Source organism: Dermochelys coriacea, chromosome 3, assembly GCF_009764565.3.
Source record: "Dermochelys coriacea isolate rDerCor1 chromosome 3, rDerCor1.pri.v4, whole genome shotgun sequence".
NCBI classification, from domain to species: Eukaryota; Metazoa; Chordata; order Testudines; family Dermochelyidae; genus Dermochelys; species Dermochelys coriacea.
In genome coordinates, this window is record NC_050070.1 from 207,909,434 (window position 1) to 207,935,174 (window position 25,741).

General features: G+C 40.2%; 1 protein-coding gene across 4 annotated transcripts in view; it reads left to right on the forward strand.

Annotated features, from left to right (window-relative positions):
* Positions 1-25,741, forward strand: part of MAP4K3 (mitogen-activated protein kinase kinase kinase kinase 3) — a 147,428-nt gene that overhangs the window by 111,139 nt on the left and 10,548 nt on the right. For all 4 annotated transcript variants that reach the window (XM_038397581.2, XM_038397582.2, XM_043512173.1 and 1 more), the window contains 10 exons: positions 1,182-1,266; positions 2,615-2,694; positions 5,132-5,192; positions 5,278-5,395; positions 10,513-10,571; positions 13,542-13,645; positions 14,571-14,742; positions 18,850-18,918; positions 19,011-19,103; positions 22,003-22,073. In XM_038397581.2, coding sequence (XP_038253509.1) covers positions 1,182-1,266; positions 2,615-2,694; positions 5,132-5,192; positions 5,278-5,395; positions 10,513-10,571; positions 13,542-13,645; positions 14,571-14,742; positions 18,850-18,918; positions 19,011-19,103; positions 22,003-22,073 — 912 coding nt within the window. The remainder of the gene's footprint in view (positions 1-1,181; positions 1,267-2,614; positions 2,695-5,131; positions 5,193-5,277; positions 5,396-10,512; positions 10,572-13,541; positions 13,646-14,570; positions 14,743-18,849; positions 18,919-19,010; positions 19,104-22,002; positions 22,074-25,741) is intronic.

The window sequence follows — 25,741 nt, forward strand, 5'->3', positions numbered from 1 at the left end:
TGAAGTTGTTGGAGGTAGAAAGTTGCTGTTTGGCAGGGGGATAATTCTCAGGGAGTGAGATTTTTAACATGCATACATGCTGGTATAATTTTGGTGAGTCTTAAAGTCTTCAGTGGATGCAGTGATTGATACTTATTGCTATTTACTGCATCCTGGAATTACTGTGGATTGAATGAAGCTGGGCTGGTTTTTTTGCTTTGTAGCTTCGACACTGCAGTTTTGTAGGATTTTTTTTTTTTATTCAAAGAAATAGGAAATTTGAGGGATTGGAGAAATCAATTAAAATTGTCTTACAATTTAATCAAAAACTGTTTCATAACCAAGAAAGCAAGAAACCATTAGAAAAACGCATTAAGTTGAATTTTATTCTACTTCTCCAACTTAATTGAATCCCACCAGGTCACTACTAAATGCTGTATTGAAAAGGAATTATCCATGTTCTGCTCTTACTTAGCAAGAGAGGATGAACTGCTACCGTATGGTTGTGGGAATGGAAAGGAGGAACCCCTGGTTTCTATTCTTCCTTCATCTGCTGCTGGCTGGGAATGAAGACATGATCTTATTAAAGGCTTTTTGACATACCTATGGCTTTCAGAGCTACTTTCAACTGTAGGGGGTGGAGAGGAGAGAGTATTTTATGCTATGAAAGATTCTCATTTTATGGTAAAACTCAGTTTATCAAGATTTGTGTGGGGACAAAAGTCTTCACTCTAAAAGGGTTCCACTTTGTGAAGACGTAAATATTGCAAACAAATGCATTTTAAAACAAAAGTTTAACTTCAATTTCCTTGCTGCTTAGGTACCAGGATGGAGTTTATGCAACAACTGATATTTCAAATTTGTAAAATATTTCAGAAATAAGAGGGCGCTCTTGGGACTTCTGTGATTTTTATCATACTCCCGTATTTCACACAGAGCCTTTTTCAGTTTCCTCTCATGCTGCAATGAGCAGACATTATTGTAATCAGTTACCAGAACTGGTAAAAGCTTCCCTTTCTCTCGCATGTTTTATGGGGATGAAATCACTCCAATAGACGAATTAAATAAACTGGTCCCTAATTCTTTTACCCCTTCAATAAGGCAAAAACGGTGCCATTTGAAATACATAATTAGAATTTTTCCTAATACCTGTTCATGTAAAGGATCCACTGTTCTAAATTACTTATATTTTACTTTCACAGATGGGTGCTTGCTTTTCAAAGGTTTTCAATGGGTGCCCATTAAAAATTCATTGCGCAACATCATGGATTAATCCAGATACAAGAGGTAGTACATTATGTATTTTCATCCTATTTATTCTCTCCTGAAGGTTTTAAGAACATAATCTATCCAGTTTAGATATCAAGAGAATTATTTATAAAAGTTTCAGAGTAGCAGCAGTGTTAGTCTGTATTCGCAAAAAGAAAAGGAGTACTTGTGGCACCGTAGAGACTAACAAATTTATTAGAGCATAAGCTTTCGTGAGCTACAGCTCACTTCATCGGATGCATTTGGTGGAAAAAGCAGAGGAGAGATTTACACACACACACACACACACACACACACACACACACACACACACACACACACACACACACACACACACACACACACACACACACACACACACACACACACACACACACACACACACACACACAGAACATGAAACATCATGTTTCATGTTCTGTGTGTGTGTGTGTGTGTGTGTGTGTATAAATCTCTCCTCTGCTTTTTCCACCAAATGCATCCGATGAAGTGAGCTGTAGCTCCCGAAAGCTTATGCTCTAATAAATTTGTTAGTCTCTAAGGTGCCACAAGTACTCCTTTTATTTATAAAAGTGTCACTTGTGTATATAGGAATTTTCTCTTTTTATTGGATTGCTTAAACACAAACCAACCATTGATTTTAAAAAAAAAAAAGTAAATTCCCTTTACTTTTAAGCTATGTGATATAAATTGCAACTTTTTAGTTACATAAAATAAGTTTACCATACAGATGAAAGCGAGGTACATGTATTCTTTTGGTTGAAGTGTAAAACATTCTCTGCTTCTGGGAATCAAAAATCCCAGGTTAGGAAGTAATTGTTATCCCTAGTGTCCTGGTCAAACAGCCACATCTTGACTTCCTCAGTTCCCCCTGTAGTTTCGTTGGATATATTATTGTTCACTTAACTTCTCAGATCTTTTGTGGGCAGAGCTGCTATAACATGTCAGTCAGTACCATCCTTGATAAACACCCTATGAAGTGGTTAAGGGTCCTGCAGAAAGACTTTTAGAACTGTTAAGTAATGTATATTAATGTGAGTTAAGCATCATCTTTATAGCAGGAATTTACATAAATTATATTGTTCATATAGATTCTTCCAACAGTAATTCTTATGGCCAGTATTTTGAACTAAAATAAGAGGAATCCCTCTGCTTCTTGTTTTGTTTTTTAAAATTTAAGCTACTGCTGCTTCCTACTATTTCCTGATACACGGAAACTTAAAGTAGATTGCTTGCTTTTGATGAATGTGAGTGCCTCTGTTACTCATAGTGAAACACTGCTTTGCTAAACCAGCTCCATGTTCATATAATTTTAACTTTCCTTAACTCCAGATTTGTTGTTTTTAATTTCTCTCTCCCTTTACAGATCAATACTTGATATTTGGTGCAGAGGAAGGTATTTACACCCTGAATCTCAATGAACTTCATGAAACATCAATGGAACAGGTATGTTTGTTCTGAATTTTGAAAATAAAGTCCTTGTCATTTTTCAGCAATTAAGGTTAGTGTTGCATAACATAAAATATCTCCTTTGCTTTAATTCATGTATACATGCTGGAGCTGCACTTAAGGTTACCGGTTTCAGTTCTGAAGAGTCCCTTTCAGTTACTTATAACCTTGTCAGACTTTCACCTTTCAGGCTGATATTTTTCCAGGTGTAAATTTTTCATTTGGTTTCTATACTACCTACAACTCAGTGATTGTCTAACACTTAAAACCAAGCACAGAGTCACAATGGAGAATATACTTACACAATTATAGAAAATTAATAAAACTAATTGTGAACTGAACTAAAGTAAAGCTGATCTTTCATTTGCCTCACTGACTAGAAATTTGAGGCAAAAGATAAAGAAAAACTAACCTCTCTGATTATACTTTGCCATTACTCCAATGGACAAAACAGATCAGAAATACATAACTTTCCAGGAGCTAGTAGACAGCCTTATTTAAAATACCGTGAGAAGAATCTGGCAACTCTTCTAGGGTAATACCTGTAGATCAATCACCATCACTCTACAGGTTTCAGAGTAGCAGCTGTGTTAGTCTGTATTCGCAAAAAGAAAAGGAGTACTTGTGGCACCTTAGAGACTAACAAATTTATTAGAGCATAAGCTGCATCCGATGAAGTGAGCTGTAGCTCACGAAAGCTTATGCTCTAATAAATGTGTTAGTCTCTAAGGTGCCACAAGTACTCCTTTTCTTATCACTCTACAGACATTGGGGGAAAGGAGTACTTGTGGCACCTTAGAGACTAACACATTTATTTGAGCATAAGCTTTCGTGAGCTACAGCTCGCTTCATCGGATGCATTCCGATGAAGTGAACTGTAGCTCACGAAAGCTTATGCTCAAATAAATTTGTTAGTCTCTAAGGTGCCACAAGTACTCGTTTTCTTTTTGAGAATACAGACTAACACGGCTGCTACTCTGAAACCAGACATTGGGGGGGTATCATAAAATATTTTCAGTATTTCCAGATGAGGCATTGAGCCTGTTTCTTGATGTACTGAAAACGAATTTGTTAGACCTCTACTGAAAATGAATCTGGTGTTTTGGAACCAGATGGATGTAAAGGAGCTGTGTCTGGGATTTTGGAAGGTCTCGTAGGGTATGCCTGCCCATTAGCACCCCCTTCTGACTGAATATTGTGCTGCAGGTAGTCCCTGCTTTAATTTCCCCTGACCCAGGTTTTGTCTCTCCCAGAGATTCACACAACTCAGCCCTTCAGCAAGATCACTCTCTGGGTTCAATCCCCTTCTAGGGTAGCAAAAGTCCAAACAAACAAACAAACATTTTCATCCCACTTGGGCTCCTCCTCTTCCTGCCTTCTGGGCTCCCCTTATGTCTCTCCACTCTGGGATAGAGCACTGACACTCAGGCTGCTTCTTTTGAGTCCCTCTCACAGTCTCTGGGCTACTGGTGTCTTTCTCTGCTCTGGGATAGAGGGCTGAATCCCAGGCTACTTCCCTGGAGTCCTCCAGACCCTTTGTCAGGGCCTTCCACAAGAGCCCCGCTTGCTCCTCCGACCATCTCCCTAACTGAGTGCTCTCAGCCCTTTTATGAGGTCCAGGTGATTATCAGACAGTCACCTGACCCCTACTGGCCCTGCCTCTTTAGGCTTGGAATACTTAATTATGGCATAGATGGGGCTGATTGAATGAGGTTGACCGGTCCCAGGCTTCCTGGCCCTTAACGGGCAGGCCACCCTGTTAGAGGTCAATAAGAGTATTTGGATCTTTAGGATTGCAAAAACAGATTTGCTTTAGCTATCATGGGGGGTTTTTTTGGTGGGGGGAAGGGGTGTAGGTCTTCTTTCTGGTACACCAGAAGTCAGTTTACTTAATTATTGAGGCAAAATGTGTTACCACACAGATAATGGAAGGTTCTGTTAGCCCCCAGCCTTAATATATAGGTTCAAAGGATTTGGCATGTCAGTCTTAAAAGAAATGTTGTTATATTTTAATGACTATGCATTTACTGGGTGTTGACCCATTTTGGTACTCTTTCTTTGAACTAGTAGAGGAGTATTCCATGCTAAATCTGATGTGTATTTTGAAATTTAAATATAAAATATAAAAAGTTTAGGTCAACCTTAACTCTGAGTTAAGGGTGAGTTATAAAACATACTAAAAGTATGCATACACAATACGTCTGTGTGTGTGTGTGTAATATAAAGGTTGTATATATCATGACTTTATCCTGTGCATTAACTCTCTAAAATCTGTGAAAATACTATGTTTAACTTATCTAAGGCCAATTTCTACTATAGAAATCATAGCGACGTTAATTGTTGTATTGCCTATCCAGATACTAACTTATAAATTGATTTATTGTACTACACAACATTTTGTGTTCAGTAAATTTTGTTTTTTTTCCTTTATCAGCTATTTCCCCGAAGATGTACATGGTTGTATGTAATGAACAATTGCTTATTATCAATATCTGGTAAGTCTTTCTGCTGTTTTTAATGTAAATGCCTGAGAATCGTAAATTTTGTGTATTAAGCTTTATTCTGTTTTTTAATTTCCAGGTAAAGCTTCTCAGCTTTATTCCCATAATTTACCAGGGCTCTTTGATTATGCAAGGCAAATGCAAAAGCTGCCTGTATCTATTCCAACACACAAGCTGCCTGACAGAATACTCCCCAGGTAAATATATATTAATCAAATGTACTAGCAATATTCTGTAGAAAATCTTGTTTCTGAGAGTCCAGGACCCTCTCCTGAATGGGGACTCATAATAATTTGGAGTTGTTGGAATTTATAGTCTCATCTAGTGGTTTGAGTATTGGCCTGCTAAACTCAGGGTTGTGAGTTCAATCCTTGAGGGGGCCATTTAGGGATCTGGGGCAAAAATTGGGGATTGGTCCTGCTTTGAGCAGGGGGTTGGACTAGATGATCTCCTGAGGTCCCTTCCAACCCTGATATTCTATGATTCTATGATTCTAAGAATAACTTCTACTAGCCTTAATTAGAGTTCAGGCACTTAAATTCACATGAATCAAGATGAGAATATACACTCTGAAAGGAAAACTCCAATTATACACATTTTGTTTTCTTCTTGGGATAGACTGTGTTTGAATCTGATCTCACAATTCCATTTTACTTCACTTGAATTATTCTTGAGTTACTGAGAACAAGTCAGACTGCTTGTTCCTTGAGGGAAGTTCTGGTTGTCTCTGTTGTAAACCAAATCCCAGGTTTAGGCTCAGGCATGTTTATCTAAGAATCAGAGAAGAGATTGAAGCCTAAAATGAACGGTTCCTATCAGTCCAGAGAATGAGGGTAAGGAAATGTTTATTCAGAGTGAGAACATGGGGCGCTGGAGGCTATGGATGTATTATCTGAGGTGTGTCCACAGCAAGTTCTGTATGCAGTCTCACCAAAATATATTTATCACCAAGGATCATACGAAATATGAGAGATCCGAAGTCATAATATATTTGTTGCCACCTGAGCTGTAGGAGACAGGTTCTTAAAAATAGTCTGGATGTCAGATTCAGTACCAGATAACTTGCTGACTGCACCAAATCTGCTATAGCAGAGACTATAGGACTATTTTGTCCTCCATGAGCCATAGTACCCTTGCTGCTCCAAAGAAAATACTTGAAAATAGAAGTGTTCTAGCCATGTAATTAATTTTGCTAGCATCAGAGGGAAATGGTAACAGTAAGAAACCTGAGGATTCAGTGTGGAGTCAACATTCAGTGCATAGAAGGCAGAACGAATAACCAGAACACTTTGCAATACATAACTTCCTAAAGAACAATCTTATCAGTGGGCCTGATTTTTAGCTACCTGGAGGTACAACTAACAGCCATAGCTTTATTCATTACATGATGCAGGAAAGGCCTCGTGCAATCATCTGCATGCATAGCTGTGTTACACCCATCAGACACTGATCACCTTGGAACCGAAATATGGTCTTAGAAGATCGAGCACAGCCACCTTTCCAACCATTACAATGTATATCCCTATGCAGTTTGTCTGTTCCCGCCCCATACTGTAACTTTGGCCAGCAGACTATGTGAGTCGGGGACACAATCAGCAGAGGACCAATACTGTAAATTTCACAAGGTCAGGGTTGCTATGAAAATTCCAAAATACATCAAGCCTGAGATGACCTTTCATACACACTCTGGAGGGCCAAAAGATTTCCTGCCAAGTCCCATCACATCACAAGGAAAATGTTAAACAACCTGAAAGTGCAAAGGGCAAGCAAAACATACATAGGAAGGACAGGTTTCAGAGTAGCAGCCGTGTTAGTCTGTATTCGCAAAAAGAAAAGGAGTACTTGTGGCACCTTAGAGACTAACAAATTTATTAGAGCATAAGCTTTCGTGAGCTACAGCTCACTTCATCGGATGCATTTGGTGGAAAAAACAGAAGAGAGATTTATATACACACACACAGAGAACATGAAACAATGGGTTTATCATACACACTGTAAGGAGAGTGATCACTTAAGATAAGCCATCACCAGCAGCAGGGGGGGGAAGGAGGAAAACCTTTCATGGTGACAAGCAAGGTAGGCTAATTCCAGCAGTTAACAAGAATATCAGAGGAACAGTGTGGGGTGGGGTGGGAGGGAGAAATACCATGGGGAAATAGTTTTACTTTGTGTAATGACTCATCCATTCCCAGTCTCTATTCAAGCCTAAGTTAATTGTATCCAGTTTGCAAATTAATTCCAATTCAGCAGTCTCTCGTTGGAGTCTGTTTTTGAAGCTTTTTTGTTGAAGTATAGCCACTCTAAGATCTGTGATCGAGTGACCAGAGAGATTGAAGTGTTCTCCAACTGGTTTTTGAATGTTATAATTCTTGACGTCTGATTTATGTCCATTCATTCTTTTGCGTAGAGACTGTCCAGTTTGGCCAATGTACATGGCAGAGGGGCATTGCTGGCACATGATGGCATATATCACATTGGTAGATGCGCAGGTGAACGAGCCTCTGATTGTGTGGCTGATGTGATTAGGCCCTATGATGGTATCCCCTGAATAGATATGTGGACAGAGTTGGCAACGGGCTTTGTTGCAAGGATAGGTTCCTGGGTTAGTGGTTCTGTTGTGTGGTGTGTGGTTGCTGGTGAGTATTTGCTTCAGATTGGGGGGCTGTCTGTAAGCAAGGACTGGTCTATCTCCCAAGATCTGAGAGAGCGATGGCTCGTCCTTCAGGATAGGTTGTAGATCCTTGATGATGCGTTGGAGAGGTTTTAGTTGGGGGCTGAAGGTGATGGCTAGTGGCGTTCTGTAGTTTTCTTTGTTGGGCCTGTCCTGTAGTAGGTGACTTCTGGGTACTCTTCTGGCTCTGTCAATCTGTTTCTTCACTTCAGCAGGTGGGTATTGTAGTTGTAGGAATGCGTGATAGAGATCTTGTAGGTGTTTGTCTCTGTCTGAGGGGTTGGAGCAAATGCGGTTATATCGTAGCACTTGGCTGTAGACAATGGATCGAGTGGTATGATCTGGATGAAAGCTAGAGGCATGTAGGTAGGAATAGCGGTCAGTAGGTTTCCGATATAGGGTGGTGTTTATGTGACCATCGCTTATTAGCACCGTAGTGTCCAGGAAGCGGATCTCTTGTGTGGACTGGTCCAGGCTGAGGTTGATGGTGGGATGGAAATTGTTGAAATCATGGTGGAATTCCTCAAGAGTGAAGAAACAGATTGACAGAGCCAGAAGAGTACCCAGAAGTCACCTACTACAGGACAGGCCCAACAAAGAAAACAACAGAACGCCACTAGCCATCACCTTCAGCCCCCAACTAAAACCTCTCCAACGCATCATCAAGGATCTACAACCTATCCTGAAGGACGAGCCATCGGTCTCTCAGATCTTGGGAGACAGACCAGTCCTTGCTTACAGACAGCCCCCCAATCTGAAGCAAATACTCACCAGCAACCACACAACAGAACCACTAACCCAGGAACCTACCCTTGCAACAAAGCCCGTTGCCAACTCTGTCCACATATCTATTCAGGGGATACCATCATAGGGCCTAATCACATCAGCCACACTATCAGAGGCTCGTTCACCTGCGCATCTACCAATGTGATATATGCCATCATGTGCCAGCAATGCCCCTCTGCCATGTACATTGGCCAAACTGGACAGTCTCTACGTAAAAGAATGAATGGACACAAATCAGACGTCAAGAATTATAACATTCAAAAACCAGTTGGAGAACACTTCAATCTCTCTGGTCACTCGATCACAGACCTAAGAGTGGCTATACTTCAACAAAAAAGCTTCAAAAACAGACTCCAAGGAGAGACTGCTGAATTGGAATTAATTTGCAAACTGGATACAATTAACTTAGGCTTGAATAGAGACTGGGAATGGATGAGTCATTACACAAAGTAAAACTATTTCCCCATGGTATTTCTCCCTCCCACCCCACCCCCCACTGTTCCTCTGATATTCTTGTTAACTGCTGGAACAAGAACACCTTTCTCCCACCCCCCTGCCCCCCTGCTGTTCCTCAGATGTTCTTGTCAACTGCTGGAAATGGCCCACCTTGATTATCCCTACAAAAGGTTCCCCCTCCCCCCACCCCCTGTTCTCCTGCTGGTAATAGCTCACCTTACCTGATCACTCTCGTTACAGTGTGTATGGTAACACCCTTTGTTTCATGTTCTCTGTGTATATAAATCTCCCCACTGTATTTTCCACTGAATGCATCCGATGAAGTGAGCTGTAGCTCATGAAAGCTTATGCTTTAATAAATTTGTTAGTCTCTAAGGTGCCACAATGCCTCTAATAAACCTCTTCCTGGAACAACTTAGAACAATACTTCATTCTCCTTCTTGACCTGTCAGTCACCTTTGGAACTCTCAATCACATGCTTATTGATTATCTTATCCTCTGTTGACTTCCTTAACTCAGGCCTTTCCTGCTCGTCCTATCTTTCTAATTACTCCTTCAGGGGGTCATTCTGAGGATACTCCTCATCTCCCCCCCCCCCAACCTTCTGTGGAGGGCCAACCTCAGGGCTCCCTCTTTGGTCCCCTTCTCTTCTCCTTTGACAGCTTGTCTGTGGGTAATCTCCTTTGCAAACACAAATTGAACTACCATCTCTGTGTGAATGATTCACAGATCTGTCTCTACTATGGACCTGTCTCCTTCTGTCCAAACTTGTCTCTGATATCTCATTGAGGATGCCAAGCCATCAACTTACGTTCAACATGGCCTGAATTTTCCCCTTACATCTTCCCTCATTTCTCAAGCACTGTGGACAACACCAGTATCCTGCCTGTTGCTCAGGTCTCATAACCTGGGCATCATCTTTGGTTCTGCTCTCTCTCCAGATCCTCACATCACTGCTGTGTCTAAATCTTGCTAATTCTTTCTAAATAACATCTGAGATGTTTCCTAACATCCATACAGCTTAAACTCTTGTCCAGGCTCTCATCATCCCCCTCTTCCATGTAGCCATACAAAATACTGCTGAGAGAGTTACTGTTTAGGAAAACCAGTTCTTGTGCCTTTACAGCTATTTGAGTAAGATATTTTGGAGGGCAGTTGTTAGAAGGCCTACTTGCTGTAAATCTAATTGAACTATATCTGAACCTTAATGGGGAAGACCCACCGCAATGTATGTGTAGGTGCCAAACATACTGTTTTGAGGAAGATAAATGTACGATGAAGTGCAATAGTTCTCTTATTTTAGTTTTTTGCTGAACATCACTCCCTTATTAACAGACTTTATAAGAAGCAGATTGATTGTCTGTTTTATTGAATTAATAATTCTGTATTTATATCCTTTAGGAAGTTTGCAGTGTCTACAAAAATTCCAGAAACCAAATGGTGTCAGAAGTGTTGTGTTGGTAAGTAAAGATGTACAGTGGAAATGTCAGTAAGAGGAATAAATAGCTACAGTGTTGAGATATTTGTAACGAGTCACTACCTGGGGAGGAACAAAAGGAGAGAAGAATATTAGGCTGTCACGTTTCTCCTGTCATCAGAAAGAAGCTGTAGACATCTACAGGTAGTAAACTCAACCAGATTAGCCCTCACATTTACAGGAAGTGAAAACTTCCTCTTTTTCCCCTCATAATGAATCACATTTCACAACAAATTCAGAACAGCAGAATACATGTCCGGTTTCTTGAGAAACCTCAGTCTCTCCAGGGGAGTGACATACAGGAAGCATCAGGCCGTGGACCATGACTTCTAATACCGGCCATTGTGAGCCCACCACAGTTGTTATTATTATTATTGACTGATACTGTGTAGTTTGGTTTAAATTCTCGCTAAAAAGATCTACAAGAGCAGCATTGGTTCTCTAAAAATAGTACCATACAAAAGTACAGTAAGGGTCCAGTGCACCAACCACGGCGTCAACATTGCTGTATAAGAGAAATACAAACTGAAAAGTTACTATTCAATAAATGTGCATAAAAGGCAAGAAAATTATTTACTGCATGAGCTCTCCCCACAAGCTGTAGAGTGTGGAGGTGGGGTCTTCTTGAATCACTAATTGCAACACCTAGGTCCCTGTTATATAGAACACAGGATGTAACATTTTCAGTTTTTGACATAAGTAATCAGTTGTTTCTCTCATCTACCTGTTTGTCTTGTCATTTAGATTGTAAACTCTTTAGGGTAGGGACCATTATTTACTATATGTTTGTACAGTGCTTAGCATGAAGGGGCCTTGACCTGATTGAGGCCTCAATATAATGTTAAAAAATAATCTGCTGAACTGCTGAAAGGTGTAGTTTCTGACCTGCTGGCAGAAGAATAGTAGGGAAAAAAAATCAGAGTAGATATGAAACTCTAAAGGCTCTTCATGAATATAAATGTAACGTTCAGCCTGATACATTTTACAAGGTTTCTCTTCCAGTGCTGAACAGCGAAGGTGTTAGCATGCTGCACTGTAATCTTGTGGTGGTCATGGTAACCCTGCCTAGTTTGTCAGAAGGGTGCATGCCCAATGCAGCAGATAGCTAGCATGTGGCCATGCTGCTTTCTGCAGCGCTCAAAGAGCTTTATCACCACCAAATGAATTAATAAGCATCTAAAAATTACTAGAGCCTAGAGAATCTCCCATGTGGTAGGAACAGAGCCTGTGATGGGACACGAGTGCTGTATCCTTTGGCCTAGCGGAAGCAGCACTAAAGTGGCAGTCAAAAAGAGACTGAATTCTAGTCTCATCTTTTCCACTTATTGGTGTTAGTAATTATGTACACTTCACAATTTGTAAAAAGAAAAGGAGTACTTGTGGCACCTTAGAGACTAACAAATTTATTTGAGCATAAGCTTTCGTGAGCTACAGCTCACTTCATTGGATGCATCACAATTTGTATTACTGAGTTGAACCTTACTTTAACTGTCAGGCAAGTATCATTGTCCCCATTTTACAGATGGGTTAACTGTGATGTTGCGCAAGGGACCAGATTTATAATGGTATTTTTAGGTGCCTAAAGATGCAAATAGGCCCCTAGTGGAATTTCAAGAGAGGAGGGTGGTCCTAGTGGATTTCATCCACTTAACCACATTGAAAGTCAGTGAGTCAGGCAGTTCTGTAAATTGCAGTGGACACCTTTCTGTGTCTTTGGGCCCCTAAATGCCTTTGTAAATCTAGCCCAAGATCACCTCGGTTGGTTTTGAATCACACCCTTAGATTGTAAGTTCTTTGGGGCAGAGACTTTATCGTTTCATGTCTTGTACAGCTCTAATCATATTGTTGATTATTTAATAATGTGATCATGTAATTAGCCTCTAATGTAATGAATTTGCAGAGTTCAGGCAGTGCATGCAACTTTAAGCATTTCCTGACTTTTCAGTGCCTAGCAGCCCACCTTCTTGTTCTTTTTAAATATTTTTTTAATTGAGTAGTGATAAAAGCTATAAGAAGAGCAGTTTTTAATGAAAAGGAAGGATATCAGTCATCATCATATTTCATTTCAATCAAGGTGTAAGATTAAAGTAATGCGTTAAATGAATTTTAGGTACTGGGTGCAAAATATATTGTGTTACATTTTTAGGCCAACTTTGTCATTAAAATTCAGCTTCCTGGCCAGTTTAAAGAATTGACAGTGGATATATGGAGCCTTTCATTTCCTATCACTTGCTGGAACCTGGTCTAGGACACCAGTGACTGAAAGGCTACTGAGCAACTATCAAAAAGAAAAGGAGTACCCGTGGCACCTTAGAGACGAACAAATTTGTTAGTCTCTAAGGTGCCACGGGTACTCCTTTTCTTTTTGCGAATACAGACTAACACGGCTGCTACTCTGAAACCTGAGCAACTATCAGTTAGTAATGACTGGTAAATTGTTAAATGATTGCTGGCCTCTGTTCAGTTCATGTTGGATGGATGCCACTGTCATAAGAACAACCATTATAATTGGCACCTTTTTCAAAATCTTAACACTAGAGGAGATTCCTCATGATGATAATTAAAAAATAGTTGGGGCACACCAACATTCTGAAATGGGAAGCTTTGACTGTCAGTGCCCATGCTATAACTATCCTATAGGCAGCCCTAAAATATTAAGTCCTGTTTATCAGTCAAAAACCTTCAGTCAGCAGTATTAAAACAAGCTAGGTATATAAAGTATGGTTTTATTATGTTTGTGATAGCACCTACTATATGCTTTTTTTCCAAACTTTTAAGAGATTCCTAGGATCCAAAAATCTAAGGGTTGTATGTAGTTTGAAAACTGACTTTTCAGAGTCCCTTTTCAGATCTGACACTTTCAGAATTGCAAAGGCTGTGTTAAATTAGATGTGAAATGTTTATACTAAGTAAAATGTGTTACTAACATACTTTACCTTTTCTTTCTTGGCAGTGAGGAATCCTTACACAGGCCACAAATACCTTTGCGGAGCACTACAGTCCAGTATAGTCTTATTAGAATGGGTTGAACTGATGCAGAAGTTCATGTTAATTAAGGTAAACATTACAATAAGATGTCCACAAGCAGGAACTACCTTCTCTTTAGGACTCAATCTCTTAATACAAAACGTTGATTTTCAGATGCTTTTATCTTGAAAAAAAATTAGTTGAGTAACTAAAATATAAATAATTTCTTACGTTCTTACATGATTTTCTGTCATTTCTGCTTAACTCATTTTGAAAAATGAAATTCATTTTATATCATTTGAAAAATACCAGTTTAAAATGTCCCAAACATTTGCTAGATGCTAACTAAACATTATTTAGAACCTTTTCCCCTGCACATATCCAGTCTAAAGGTTGATTATTTCTATCTGTAAATGTTGTCTTATAGTTATACAGTAAGAATGCTCTGGCTAATCAATGGGCAGAGCCTTGGGAGAATTGAGGGGGAGAACATTGATAGTTCTCACTTGATGCCAAATGTAAAGGGAGAAGATGACTCATTTGTTTTGGACTGTGTGACTCTTTGGGTGCTCCAAAATCAAATAGTTGTTATTCCCAGCTGACATCTGCAGGATGGAGGCTACAGTGCTTCATGTTTCTTGGACAGGCAGTGCCCACAGTCTGGTCAGCTGGGGAAACAAAAGTTTTAAACTTCCCCAACTAGTGATGTCACTCAGAGGATCTGGGCTCTCTTGCAAGCAGCCATAAGAAAAATGATAGTGAAAGTTCAGATTCTGGATATTAACAAAATCTGCATGAAGAACCTAAATCTTCATAAATCAGATTTTCCTGCATCTGCCAAGTACTATGGTTTTAGGAAATAAGCTTGATGTTACATAAGTGGACTAACTATGAATGGTAAAACTACTTTATCCAACTTACCATGCTGATTAAATGACTAATCATGATGTGTACTAAATTGTTTGCTTTTTAACTTGTTTGCCTTTATCTAACAGTTTTTTGTTTCTTAATCTAGCACATAGATTTCCCTGTACCTTGTCCACTGAGATTGTTTGAAATGCTGGTAGTACCTGAACAAGAATTCCCCTTAGTTTGTGTTGGTGTCAGTAGAGGGAGAGACTTCAACCAGGTGGTGAAGTTTGAGACTGTCAACCCAAATTCTACCTCTTCATGGTTTACAGAAACAGGTTTGTGCATTATGATTCAATTCCCAACATTATTTGCTATCTTACTTTATTATAATCAGCGCACCAGTAACAGCTAGGTTCCATAGTTTCCATGGAATGTCCCATAATTAGTTACATTGGGTTTTCCACGTAAAGTGGTCTCCCAGTTGTCCATAACTCTCCGACTTTCACCTTCCAGGCTAAAATTTTTGACTGAGTGAATTTTTTTTTGAATGTTTGAGTGGAACACACAGGGGACAGAACAAAAGTTGCTTGTGTTTCCAGAAGTTAGGCCTTTCTTGAATTGTGCGCTTCACTTTACAACTTTAGTGTTCTCTTGACATAGTGTTTTTAATGGATTTTAATGGAATTTCAGGCTGACCGCTGCCTTCTCGGGCAGTTGGTATGAGATGTTGTGGGCCAAATGCAGGGAGCATGTTTCAACATGGCAGTTACCTTGCTGTTGCTGAGAAGGAAGTACTTGCCCCTCCCTCTTCCCATGAATATTGGGAGGAGGGAAGGCATGTGTGTCCTGTACTCTGCATCCAGAAGCCACCCCTTATTTTTGATCCTCATGGCTGGCATGAGTGCCATTTGGATGAGGAGCTAGTGCATGGAGGCAGCAGCAGAAACTCTTAAGATGAAAATTTGGTGGTGGAGAGACAGCCTTTGATTGCTCCCCACCCTCTTGAAAACCAGTTGCTGTAGGGAGCCTGGTCCCAGCCCCAGCCCCACAATGCAGAATCAGTAAGTAGCTCTGTCTTGGGGCTTTAGCCATCCCCCCAGTACTTTTGCACAAACCTCACTGATACGATTCTGTGGAGCTCACTAAAAAACGCTGTTTTCACTAGAAAAATTTCTGCTGATTTTCTTGCTTCTTAAAAGAATATCTGAAAAACTTCCGATGTAAATAGAAGTACAACTACATAAATGACTCGAAAAGAAAAGGAGGACTTGTGGCACCTTAGAGACTAACAAATTTATTTGAGCATAAGCTTTCATGAGCTACAGCAAAGACTGTAATCCGTGGTACTGCAGTGTATGTCCAGTTAATACTATAATACTTGTGTGTGTGAACTTTGAGTTCCATTTTCAGATTGGTACATGGGGTTATGTAGCTCCTAATATAGTCATTGAAAGTAGAACACTGAAAAGCAACTCTTTAAAAATGTACCCTTTGTATTCGGTCTAATTTGAGTATTGTCTGCATCAGTGATATGTCTCTGTAAATGTAAAATCTTTATTCCCTTAATACCCTCTGTTTTTTAACTTGGAGAGTTTAACACTTCTCTGAATTACTGCATCTGTTTTCGTTAGAATTCTTTTTTTAGTCATTTGTATGTCTTTCTGGTGCATCTGTATTGTTGGCAGGTCTTCTTTCCTTTATTATATTGTCAGTGCTTTAAACCACGTGGTTAAATCTGTCTCCCCTGTCCTCTCTTGACAGGACATTGAGAAGTCAAAAACTCTCTCTGAGAAGAGAGAAAAGTGTACAGTATGTGGTGGTCATAAGTAGATGCACCAAATGGTTGTTGTTTTATATATTTGGCATTTGTTTGGAAATGTTTTGAAGTGATAGTCTTTGCTCCATTTGTGTGATGATCATGAGTCAGAAAATGCATACACCTTCTTGTGACTGACGGGCCAAATTATTGTCTCTGAAAGTGCATTTTTTTCCAGAGACATTTATGCCTGATGGCATGTGAGTGAGACTCCCATGTGACATATTGCTTCACTGAGTGTGGTCTTAGGCAGAGCCAGCTCAATTCCTATAAAATGGCAAAGAACACACACCCTGGAGGTGTGTGGTGGTGAAGAGGTAGCTCTCAGTTTCTTTCTCCCCATCCCTCTGGTTTTGGCAGATAAGTCACAGGGAGGATGGTATGTATTACATTTTCATTAGCTCTCAGTGCTGCTCTCCACGCTCTCAAGTAAGAGCACCCAGTGCCTGACAGGCACCGAGAAAAACAGCAGCCTCTCAGCCTATCATGTTCCCTACATGGGTAGAAGGCTGAGAATGGAGTTTTGTCCAAAAAATTAGAGGAAGACAGAGTGAGGAGTCGTCTTTCATAATCAAGGGGGCAAAGGCAGGAAAGAGAAAATGAAGTTCCCAGCCTCCTCCTACACTGACACCAAAGACAGAACCACAGTGGGTTCTGGTTATGGTGTCATCCCAGGCTTGTTGCCACAAAAGGCTGTTATGCACTGTTGTGTGTTTCCCCCTTTTTCATCAGATGTGAGAATGCTTTGGATGAAAAAGTCTTTTGAAATATGAAAGAATAGATTTTAATATTGTTGAACTGGTACTCTTTTGCTCTCTATACCATAACTAGAAAAATTGCCCATGAAAATACTCTCATACATTTAACTGTACATTTTTCCACCATTTAATTTGATTTTACACAGATTTTTACTGTTTTAAACTCTCTTTGGGCCTTTTCTACACTAAAGGGAAAAGTTGATCTAAGCTACACAATTTGAGTTATGTGAATAGTGTAACTCAAATCGATGTAGCTTAGATCTACTCACCACGGGGTCCATACTACGCGATGTCGACGGGAGACGCTCTCCCGTCGACTCCTGTTACTCTTCTCAATCAGGTGGAGTACAAGAGTCACCAGGAGAGCGATCGGTGGTTGATTTAGTGGGTCGTCACTAGACACACTAAATCAACCGCCGATGCATCCATCACCACAAGGTGGATCCTCAGGTAAGTGTAGACAAGCCCTTGGTCTAGGCTGAATCATTAGTGGTTTAACTCATGTGCAGCGATGTACTCCAGGCCTCACAGAGGCCAGTCTGTTCAGCTTTGTGGGGAGGAGGGTAATGTCTTGACTCACTGTAGTGACTCCTCCAGCTGTTTAAGGGTGACTGCAGTTCACTGGAGGGGAAGTCACAGCTCACTTAGCTGAAGGGACAGTTGCTTTGATGAGACTCTTGCAGGTGGAGTGTTAATACAAAAACGGGAGTAATCCTTTGTGATCAGAGTACAATTCATCTGTACAAGAGTAAAAGAGGAAAGTATTTACAATAAAATTGTATTGTGCTTCTCAACTATATAGGAGCTCAGTATTGTCAATTATTAATACCTTAAAATAATGGGCCCCAATCCCAGAATCCAGCTGTGAGTCAGAGAGCCAGGCTGAGGGGATAGAAATGGCAGAAATATTCTAAGACCAGTTTTTCACCACTTTGGTTCAGATGCCAGATCCAGATTGCTGTAAAGGTTCTGATAAAAATCTAAACCTCAGATTTGAACTCAAAAGTATCCAGGTCAGGAGACTGCCTCAGTGAGCACATTTCTACTGCCCCATATGTGGAGTATTTTTTTTTTAAATCTTATGCAGGATTTGACTTTTTTATGGGGTTAAAATCTTCTTAATTAAGAGCTGCTTTTAGTATTTTATGTAACATGTTTTAATTTCAGTTTCTGTTAAAATGAGAATTAGTTTCTCTCTTGGTTGTATGAGAGGTTCCTAGAATGCTGTAGTATAGATACCAGATTAGCAAGAGTTGCTTTTTGTTATATCTTGTTAAAAGAAATTATATTTTTTCTTGAGTTGGCATGTCCACTGATCTGAGCTTGTGAGTCAGATCTCCCCCATTAGCTGTGATTGAGACGGCTGCAGCTCTAATGTGGAAGAAAGGTTACTGTCTCACTCCTTTTGTTCGAACTGTCTTCATTAACAAATTGTAAATAGCATATACAATGTGAAGATGAAGGAGAAATTGCAAATAGTAGCAAGGACTGAGAACAAGTCCAAAAGTGCTAGCAAGATTTAGAAACAATGGCAGAAAAATTAGAACAGGATTCCAGTTGGAAAAATGCAAACCAACACATCTAAAGGAAATAATCTGAAACACGTATATTTTATGGAAAGCAGAAATACTGAAAGACAGAGGTGACGGTGGACAGCAACTTAAACATAAGTTTGCTTTGTAATATTAATACTTTAATATTACAGCTTCATTTGCCTCCATCACAGCTAACAAGTTGGGTAAGTGGACATGTCTTTTTAAGAGAAGAGAAACAACAGTATCTTAAGTTCTTTTGAACTTCAGAATCTCCACATTCAAATTTGATGGTAATTTGTGTTGTATCTAAATTAAATGTTGTTTTTGTTATAGACACTACACAGGCGAGCGTTGTACATTTAACACAGCTGGAAAGAGATACCATTTTAGTGTGTCTGGATTGTAAGTTTTAATTGTGAATCAAATATACATATTCAAATTAGTTCACTTGTTTGAGAGGAATGGCTAAGTGACACCTCTTGTTTATTCTCTAGGCTGTATAAAAATAGTAAATCTACAAGGCAGATTAAAATCTAGCCGAAAACTTTCATCAGAGCTCACATTTGATTTCCAGATTGAATCAATAGGTGAGTATGGTTTTGGACTCAACTTGGTGTAGCTCGTTTAATTTGGCACCAGATACTAAAGATAGTAATTTTCAAGACATGAAATGTATCAATTCCTATGTTTTATTGTGTGGTGATAAGCTGGGTTGAGCATTTAGTGGATTGATACGCTTCCAAAAGAGGGACTAGAATGGAAGTGTGTCCTCAGAATTCCCTCCGATTCGGCTAATGACCTCTGTTTCTACAGAAAAGTCTGTACTCAGGCCACTCAAACTCATTGTGAATTATTCCTGTTTCTAATTCGTTCTTTTCATTTATGCATGCAGTTCATTTGTTTACTTCAGTCTCAACACTGCAAATGCAGGAAGTGTGAACTAAAATTAATCACTAACTTCTCATGAAAATAAATTTCACTCCTTAGTTGGAGGCAGTGTGGACTAGTGTATTGGACTGGGACTCAGGAGATCAGGATTCTTGGTGACCTCGGGAAAGTCACTTCACTGCTTTGTGCCTCAGTTAACCCATCTTCTAATGGGGATAATGATACTCTCCTATGTAAAGTACAATGAGATCTATGGATGAAAGGCGCTATATAAAACCTAGATATTAGTATGGTTATGGCATAGTGGATTAGTGCAATTTTCTCACTTCTCTGCATCATTCTCTCCTCTTTCTGTTCCTAAATGGGGTTCATGAAAGCACTGTACCATTTCCCCCCCCCCAAGTTTCTACCAAAAGCCTACTGTGGTAACACACAGATGAAATGTGTACCCCTTGGAAGATATCTGGGGATTATTTGAGACCGCATATTATGCCATGTCTTCCACAAATCATTTTGGGCTATATGGTGACATGTGCATGATATGTTGCCTGGCAATAATGCTGCCATCAGTCTCTCTTATACTTAGTCAGTTCTATCAGGTTCCAGCAAAATTTAATCATGGAGAGTCACTTAGAATTTGTTCCACAATAGATAGATAGAATTCAAAATTGTCAACTCTCATAATGGGTGCACTTATTTTACACATTTCATTCCCACCCTTGGGAACTGAAAATGCACTTCACATTATTGTGGCATTCTGTTCATGACACTCAGAACTACAAACCACTGTGTTATCTCTCAGCTTCAGCAAGAGTGAGCTTTGCTAGAGATTAGACCGGATGTCAGCTTCCTGCCACACCTGTCTTTCTACTCAGAAGCAAACTCCTCAAGGCTCTATGGGTATGCCTACACTGCAATAGAAAACCCATGGCACAGAGTCCCAGAGCCTGGGTCAATTGACTCAGGCTCATGGGGTTCAGGCTGCAGAGCTAAAAGGGTTCTGGAGATGCTCAGGCTCAGACTGGAGCCCAGGTTTAGAGACCCACCCCGCCTGTTAAGTTAGCTGAAGACTCTCACTTTAGTTTAATATACAGCACTGAGATGGTTTTGTAATAAAACAAAAATAAATATATTAATAAGGAACAGATTTAAGTGATACTAAGCAAGAGAAAAAAAGATAGGTATGGTTACAAACAAAATAAAACACACTTTCTAGTATTGGAATCTTAACAGATTACAATCTTGGTCTCAGGCAATTTCTATTGCTTATAGTCGGTTCCCAGAGACTTCAACCCCCACGTTGTTCAAGGATCCACCTTTCACAGATTCCAAGAGCTCTGGCCTGTTTAGTCCCTTAAATGGTTGATAAATAAGGCCTGTTTTACACTAGAAAATTTAGGTTGGTTTAACTACATCGGTCAGGGGTCTCAGGGAGGTGGATTCTCTTTGCTGGTATTGGCATAGATAGTGTCTACCCTGGTAGCATTTTAAGTGTAGACTGGCCTGAAGTGCCTTTTTGCTCCCCTTATATTACTTAGAGTCCATTGTCTTTGCTTCCAGAACCATGAAGACTTCCTGGATTTGCAGACTCTGTCTCTGGAGTGCTTTCTAAGCTGCTTGTTAGCGTGATTGCTTTGTTTACCTTGTATGTAAATGTACTTATTGTCCGATGCCTGTAATCAAGCCAGTCAGACAAGGGAATCCACATTCCTTTGTCTGACAGGCTTGATTTATACACTGCCTCCAAAACACATTTTAAGAACATAGTTCCAGCATACACTCAATTCTTTATACACAACCAGTGCATACATTGCACAGTGATATTCATGACCGGCAGTTTACCAGTTTACATATGATATCGTACAAGATACCTTTTGGATACATATTACCACAGTGTGTTGGGATTAGTGAGTGTGTCAGGCCTGATATGAGTTACACTATAGTAGCCCTCTGCCAGTGAGCACTGAGTGGCTGTTAGGGTGAAAAAGAGAGTCATTCCGTCTCTTGAAAGTGAATTTTAAATCCTTAACATACTATAACCCAGTAGGTTTATACAACTCTCTTTTGAAAAGCTAGCACTTTGCTGCTTCTGTAATTAGAATTTAATTTAAAAGGCAGTTGGGACCTAAGATATAACTGCCTTTTTTTAAGACAAAGAAAATGAGGGGAGGGGATGGGAAGGGAAGAGGAGGGTAAAAAGAAAAAAGTTTTAGCTGTAGACTATTTTCAGCTGTTCTTTTGAATTTGGGAGGAAAAGGTAGAATGGAACTTTACAAAAACTTGCAATGCTTATGTACCTGGAAATCTTGCACATTTTCTAAAGATTTAAACTATTGGAGAGAATTAATATTTTACAAATAACACAGGGCTCATATTAATTAACAGTGTTTGTAAAGCCCTTTTTTGACCAGTTTCAGGTGGGTTAAGTCATTCTGGTGAAACATTTTGGGATCTTTTGTGAGAGAATTGATGTAATTATAAAATGTCTACAGACAGAATGTAAAATTGCCATGATAGGAAGGTAATAAATATTCTTTGCCTTGCGAGAATAAATTGGGGTTGTCACCAAAATTAACTCAAGTGTTCTTTTTCTTCTAGTTTGCCTACAAGACAGTGTTTTAGCTTTCTGGAAGCATGGAATGCAAGGAAGGAGTTTTAGGTCAAATGAGGTGAGTGCACTATCTTCCCTACAGTTTTTTTGCAACTAATTTTGTTAAAATGTAACAAGAATAAGAGTAAATCAATATTGTTTTATTGAACTGAATAAGTGTAAATAGGATTCTGTGTTGGACATAACAGCTAGATATTTTAAGCGCTGTTTCAACAATATCTAAATTTCAGGATAAACCAGAAGAATTCAGCTTGTCATCCCAAGATTAAACTTTAAATGTTGAAAACCCTCACAGAAAACAATGTACCTTAGTTTAGTGTTCCAAGGAACAGAATGCCAAGGCATAGATTCATCCCTAGTGGAATATTGTGGAATCTACATTTGGTATATTGGAGGCATTACATTCTGGTGTGGTAGTGTTGTACACTAACTTTGCACAAGTGTAAATGGCCATGTGGGGAGAAAAGCAATGGAGAATCGGGTCCAAAAAGATGAATTAGCACAGACCAGGAATTCACCTCTGTTGTTAAAAGAGCAGTGTATGCTTTGAAAAGGCAGTGAAGCCTCTATCCCTCCAGCCATGAAAAGAGAAGCTGCATGGCCTGGGAAGAATAGTGCCTTCTCACCTCTCTCAATCATGAAAAGAGACATTGAGTTCACATGCTGCAGGGCCCAGGGTCTGACACCATCTAACATAAGAAGAGGCAGAAAAAAGTAACAAAGTAAACCATGCTCCTGCAGCAAAATATAAGGAGTACACAATGCTACTGACTTGAGTATTCAGTTTGGAATGGATACTGAGGAAACGTTTAGCCAAAAATCATCTGAATATCTATTCAAAAAATCACTTCAATTTCCCTAGTTATTAAATCCTTGACACCAGCAGCTGAGATTTCCCAACAGCTGGGTGCTCATGCATTCAACTTTAGCGTTAAGAGTTAGGAAATTCAAGTTCCTATTGCCAAAGAGTAAACGTATCAGTGGAGAGAGTGAGCAAGTCACCTTTAAATACAATTAGTCATCTATATACTTAAATCATATCAAACTTAGATCTTCCATTTCATTAGTCACATTATTTATGTAGAATATCCAATGAGTGACCATGCTGAAAAAATGCTGTTATTTTGAATGATGTTTAGTTTGTCTTTGTGAGCTGCCAAAAACGTATTTTGTACAATTTATCAGACTATTTTTAATTCTTTGAGTGCCTTCTGCATATTTTTACTCATGGGTTGTGCTGGCCTCTGCAGCCTAAATGCTGGAACTATCTCCAAACAGTGTCCATAGGAGTGCTCATGCACCCCCTCGTATATCTCTCATCAGCATTCCCTAACAGTCTGAGGGCAGGGCTGTAGAAGGGAGGCATTCCCTTACTGAATGAGGGAGGCAAGCTAGTGACAGAGGATGTGGAAAAAGCTAATGTACTCAATGCTTTTTTTTGCCTCTGTTTTCACTAACAAGGTCAGCTCCCAGACTGCTGTGCTGAGCATCACAAAATGGGGAAGAGATGGCCAGCCCTCTGTAGAGATAGAGGTGGTTAGGGACTATTTAGAAAAGCTGGACGTGCACAAGTCCATGGGGCCGGACGAATTGCATCCGAGAGTGCTGAGGGAATTGGCGGCTGTGATTGCAGAGCCCTTGGCCATTATCTTTGAAAACTCGTGGCGAACGGGGGAAGTCCCGGATGACTGGAAAAAGGCTAATGTAGTGCCCATCTTTAAAAAAGGGAAGGAGGAGGATCCTGGGAACTACAGGCCGGTCAGCCTCACCTCAGTCCCTGGAAAAATCATGGAGCAGGTCCTCAAAGAATCAATCCTGAAGCACTTAGAGGAGAGGAAAGTGATCAGGAACAGTCAGCATGGATTCTCCAAGGGAAGGTCATGCCTGACTAATCTAATCACCTTTTATGATGAGATTACTGGTTCTGTGGATGAAGGGAAAGCAGTGGATGTATTGTTTCTTGACTTTAGCAAAGCTTTTGACACGGTCTCCCACAGCATTCTTGTCAGCAAGTTAAGGAAGTATGGGCTGGATGAATGCACTATAAGGTGGGTAGAAAGCTGGCTAGATTGTCGGGCTCAACGGGTAGTGATCAATGGCTCCATGTCTAGTTGGCAGCCGGTGTCAAGTGGAGTGCCCCAGGGGTCGGTCCTGGGGCCCGTTTTGTTCAATATCTTCATAAATGATCTGGAGGATGGTGTGGATTGCACTCTCAGCAAATTTGCGGATGATACTAAACTGGGAGGAGTGGTAGATACGCTGGAGGGGAGGGATAGGATACAGAAGGACCTAGACAAATTGGAAGATTGGGCCAAAAGAAATCTAATGAGGTTCAATAAGGATAAGTGCAGGGTCCTGCACTTAGGATGGAAGAATCCAATGCACCGCTACAGACTAGGGACCGAATGGCTCGGCAGCAGTTCTGCGGAAAAGGACCTAGGGGTGACAGTGGACGAGAAGCTGGATATGAGTCAGCAGTGTGCCCTTGTTGCCAAGAAGGCCAATGGCATTTTGGGATGTATAAGTAGGGGCATAGCGAGCAGATCGAGGGACGTGATCGTTCCCCTCTATTCGACACTGGTGAGGCCTCATCTGGAGTACTGTGTCCAGTTTTGGGCCCCACACTACAAGAAGGATGTGGATAAATTGGAAGGAGTACAGCGAAGGGCAACAAAAATGATTAGGGGTCTAGAGCACATGACTTATGAGGAGAGGCTGAGGGAGCTGGGATTGTTTAGTCTGCAGAAGAGAAGAATGAGGGGGGATTTGATAGCTGCTTTCAACTACCTGAAAGGGGGTTTCAAAGAGGATGGCTCTAGACTGTTCTCAATGGTAGCAGATGACAGAACGAGGAGTAATGGTCTCAAGTTGCAATGGGGGAGGTTTAGATTGGATATTAGGAAAAACTTTTTCACTAAGAGGGTGGTGAAACACTGGAATGCGTTACCTAGGGAGGTGGTAGAATCTCCTTCCTTAGAGGTTTTTAAGGTCAGGCTTGACAAAGCCCTGGCTAGGATGATTTAACTGGGACTTGGTCCTGCTTTGAGCAGGGGGTTGGACTAGATGACCTTCTGGGGTCCCTTCCAACCCTGATATTCTATGATTCTATGAAGGGAGCATGGTACTAGCTGCCTACCTCCGTTCCTTCCAACCGCCGCATCAGATGGAAGCGAACTTTTTCAGATCTCTTTGATATGGAGCTTTTCTCCTAAAAATGCGATTGATAATGATTAGTGTATTTATTTAGTGATTTATTTTATTGGATTATTATGATTGTGTATTAATGATAGCTAATTGTTTGAGTTAGTGTTAGTCATGGATCTGACGAACAGAAGATTGGGCTTTAAAAGATGTGCTTTTCTGGCAGTTTCTTGCATTGTACTTCCATGTAAGATGTCTGGCGTGTCTTGGTGAGGGACATTCTCTATCCAGATGCTCTGTCTGCAGTATGTTAATTCCTACAGCATGTAAGGACAGAAAGACTACAAGGCACTCATTCTATAGAAAGCATTGGCAGCAAATCTGTTGGATCTTAAGTGTCCCAAAGCTCAGAATATAAGGCAAAAAACATGTCGGCTCCACGTTCAATGGCTGCTAAATCTAAGATGCTTATGAAGACTCCAGAATTGGCACTGAAATTCCCATGTGCCTACAGCACATCTGGTACTCGGGACATAGGATTTATTGATTAAAAACCTGCAATCGGTGCTGTTGGCACTGGCCTCT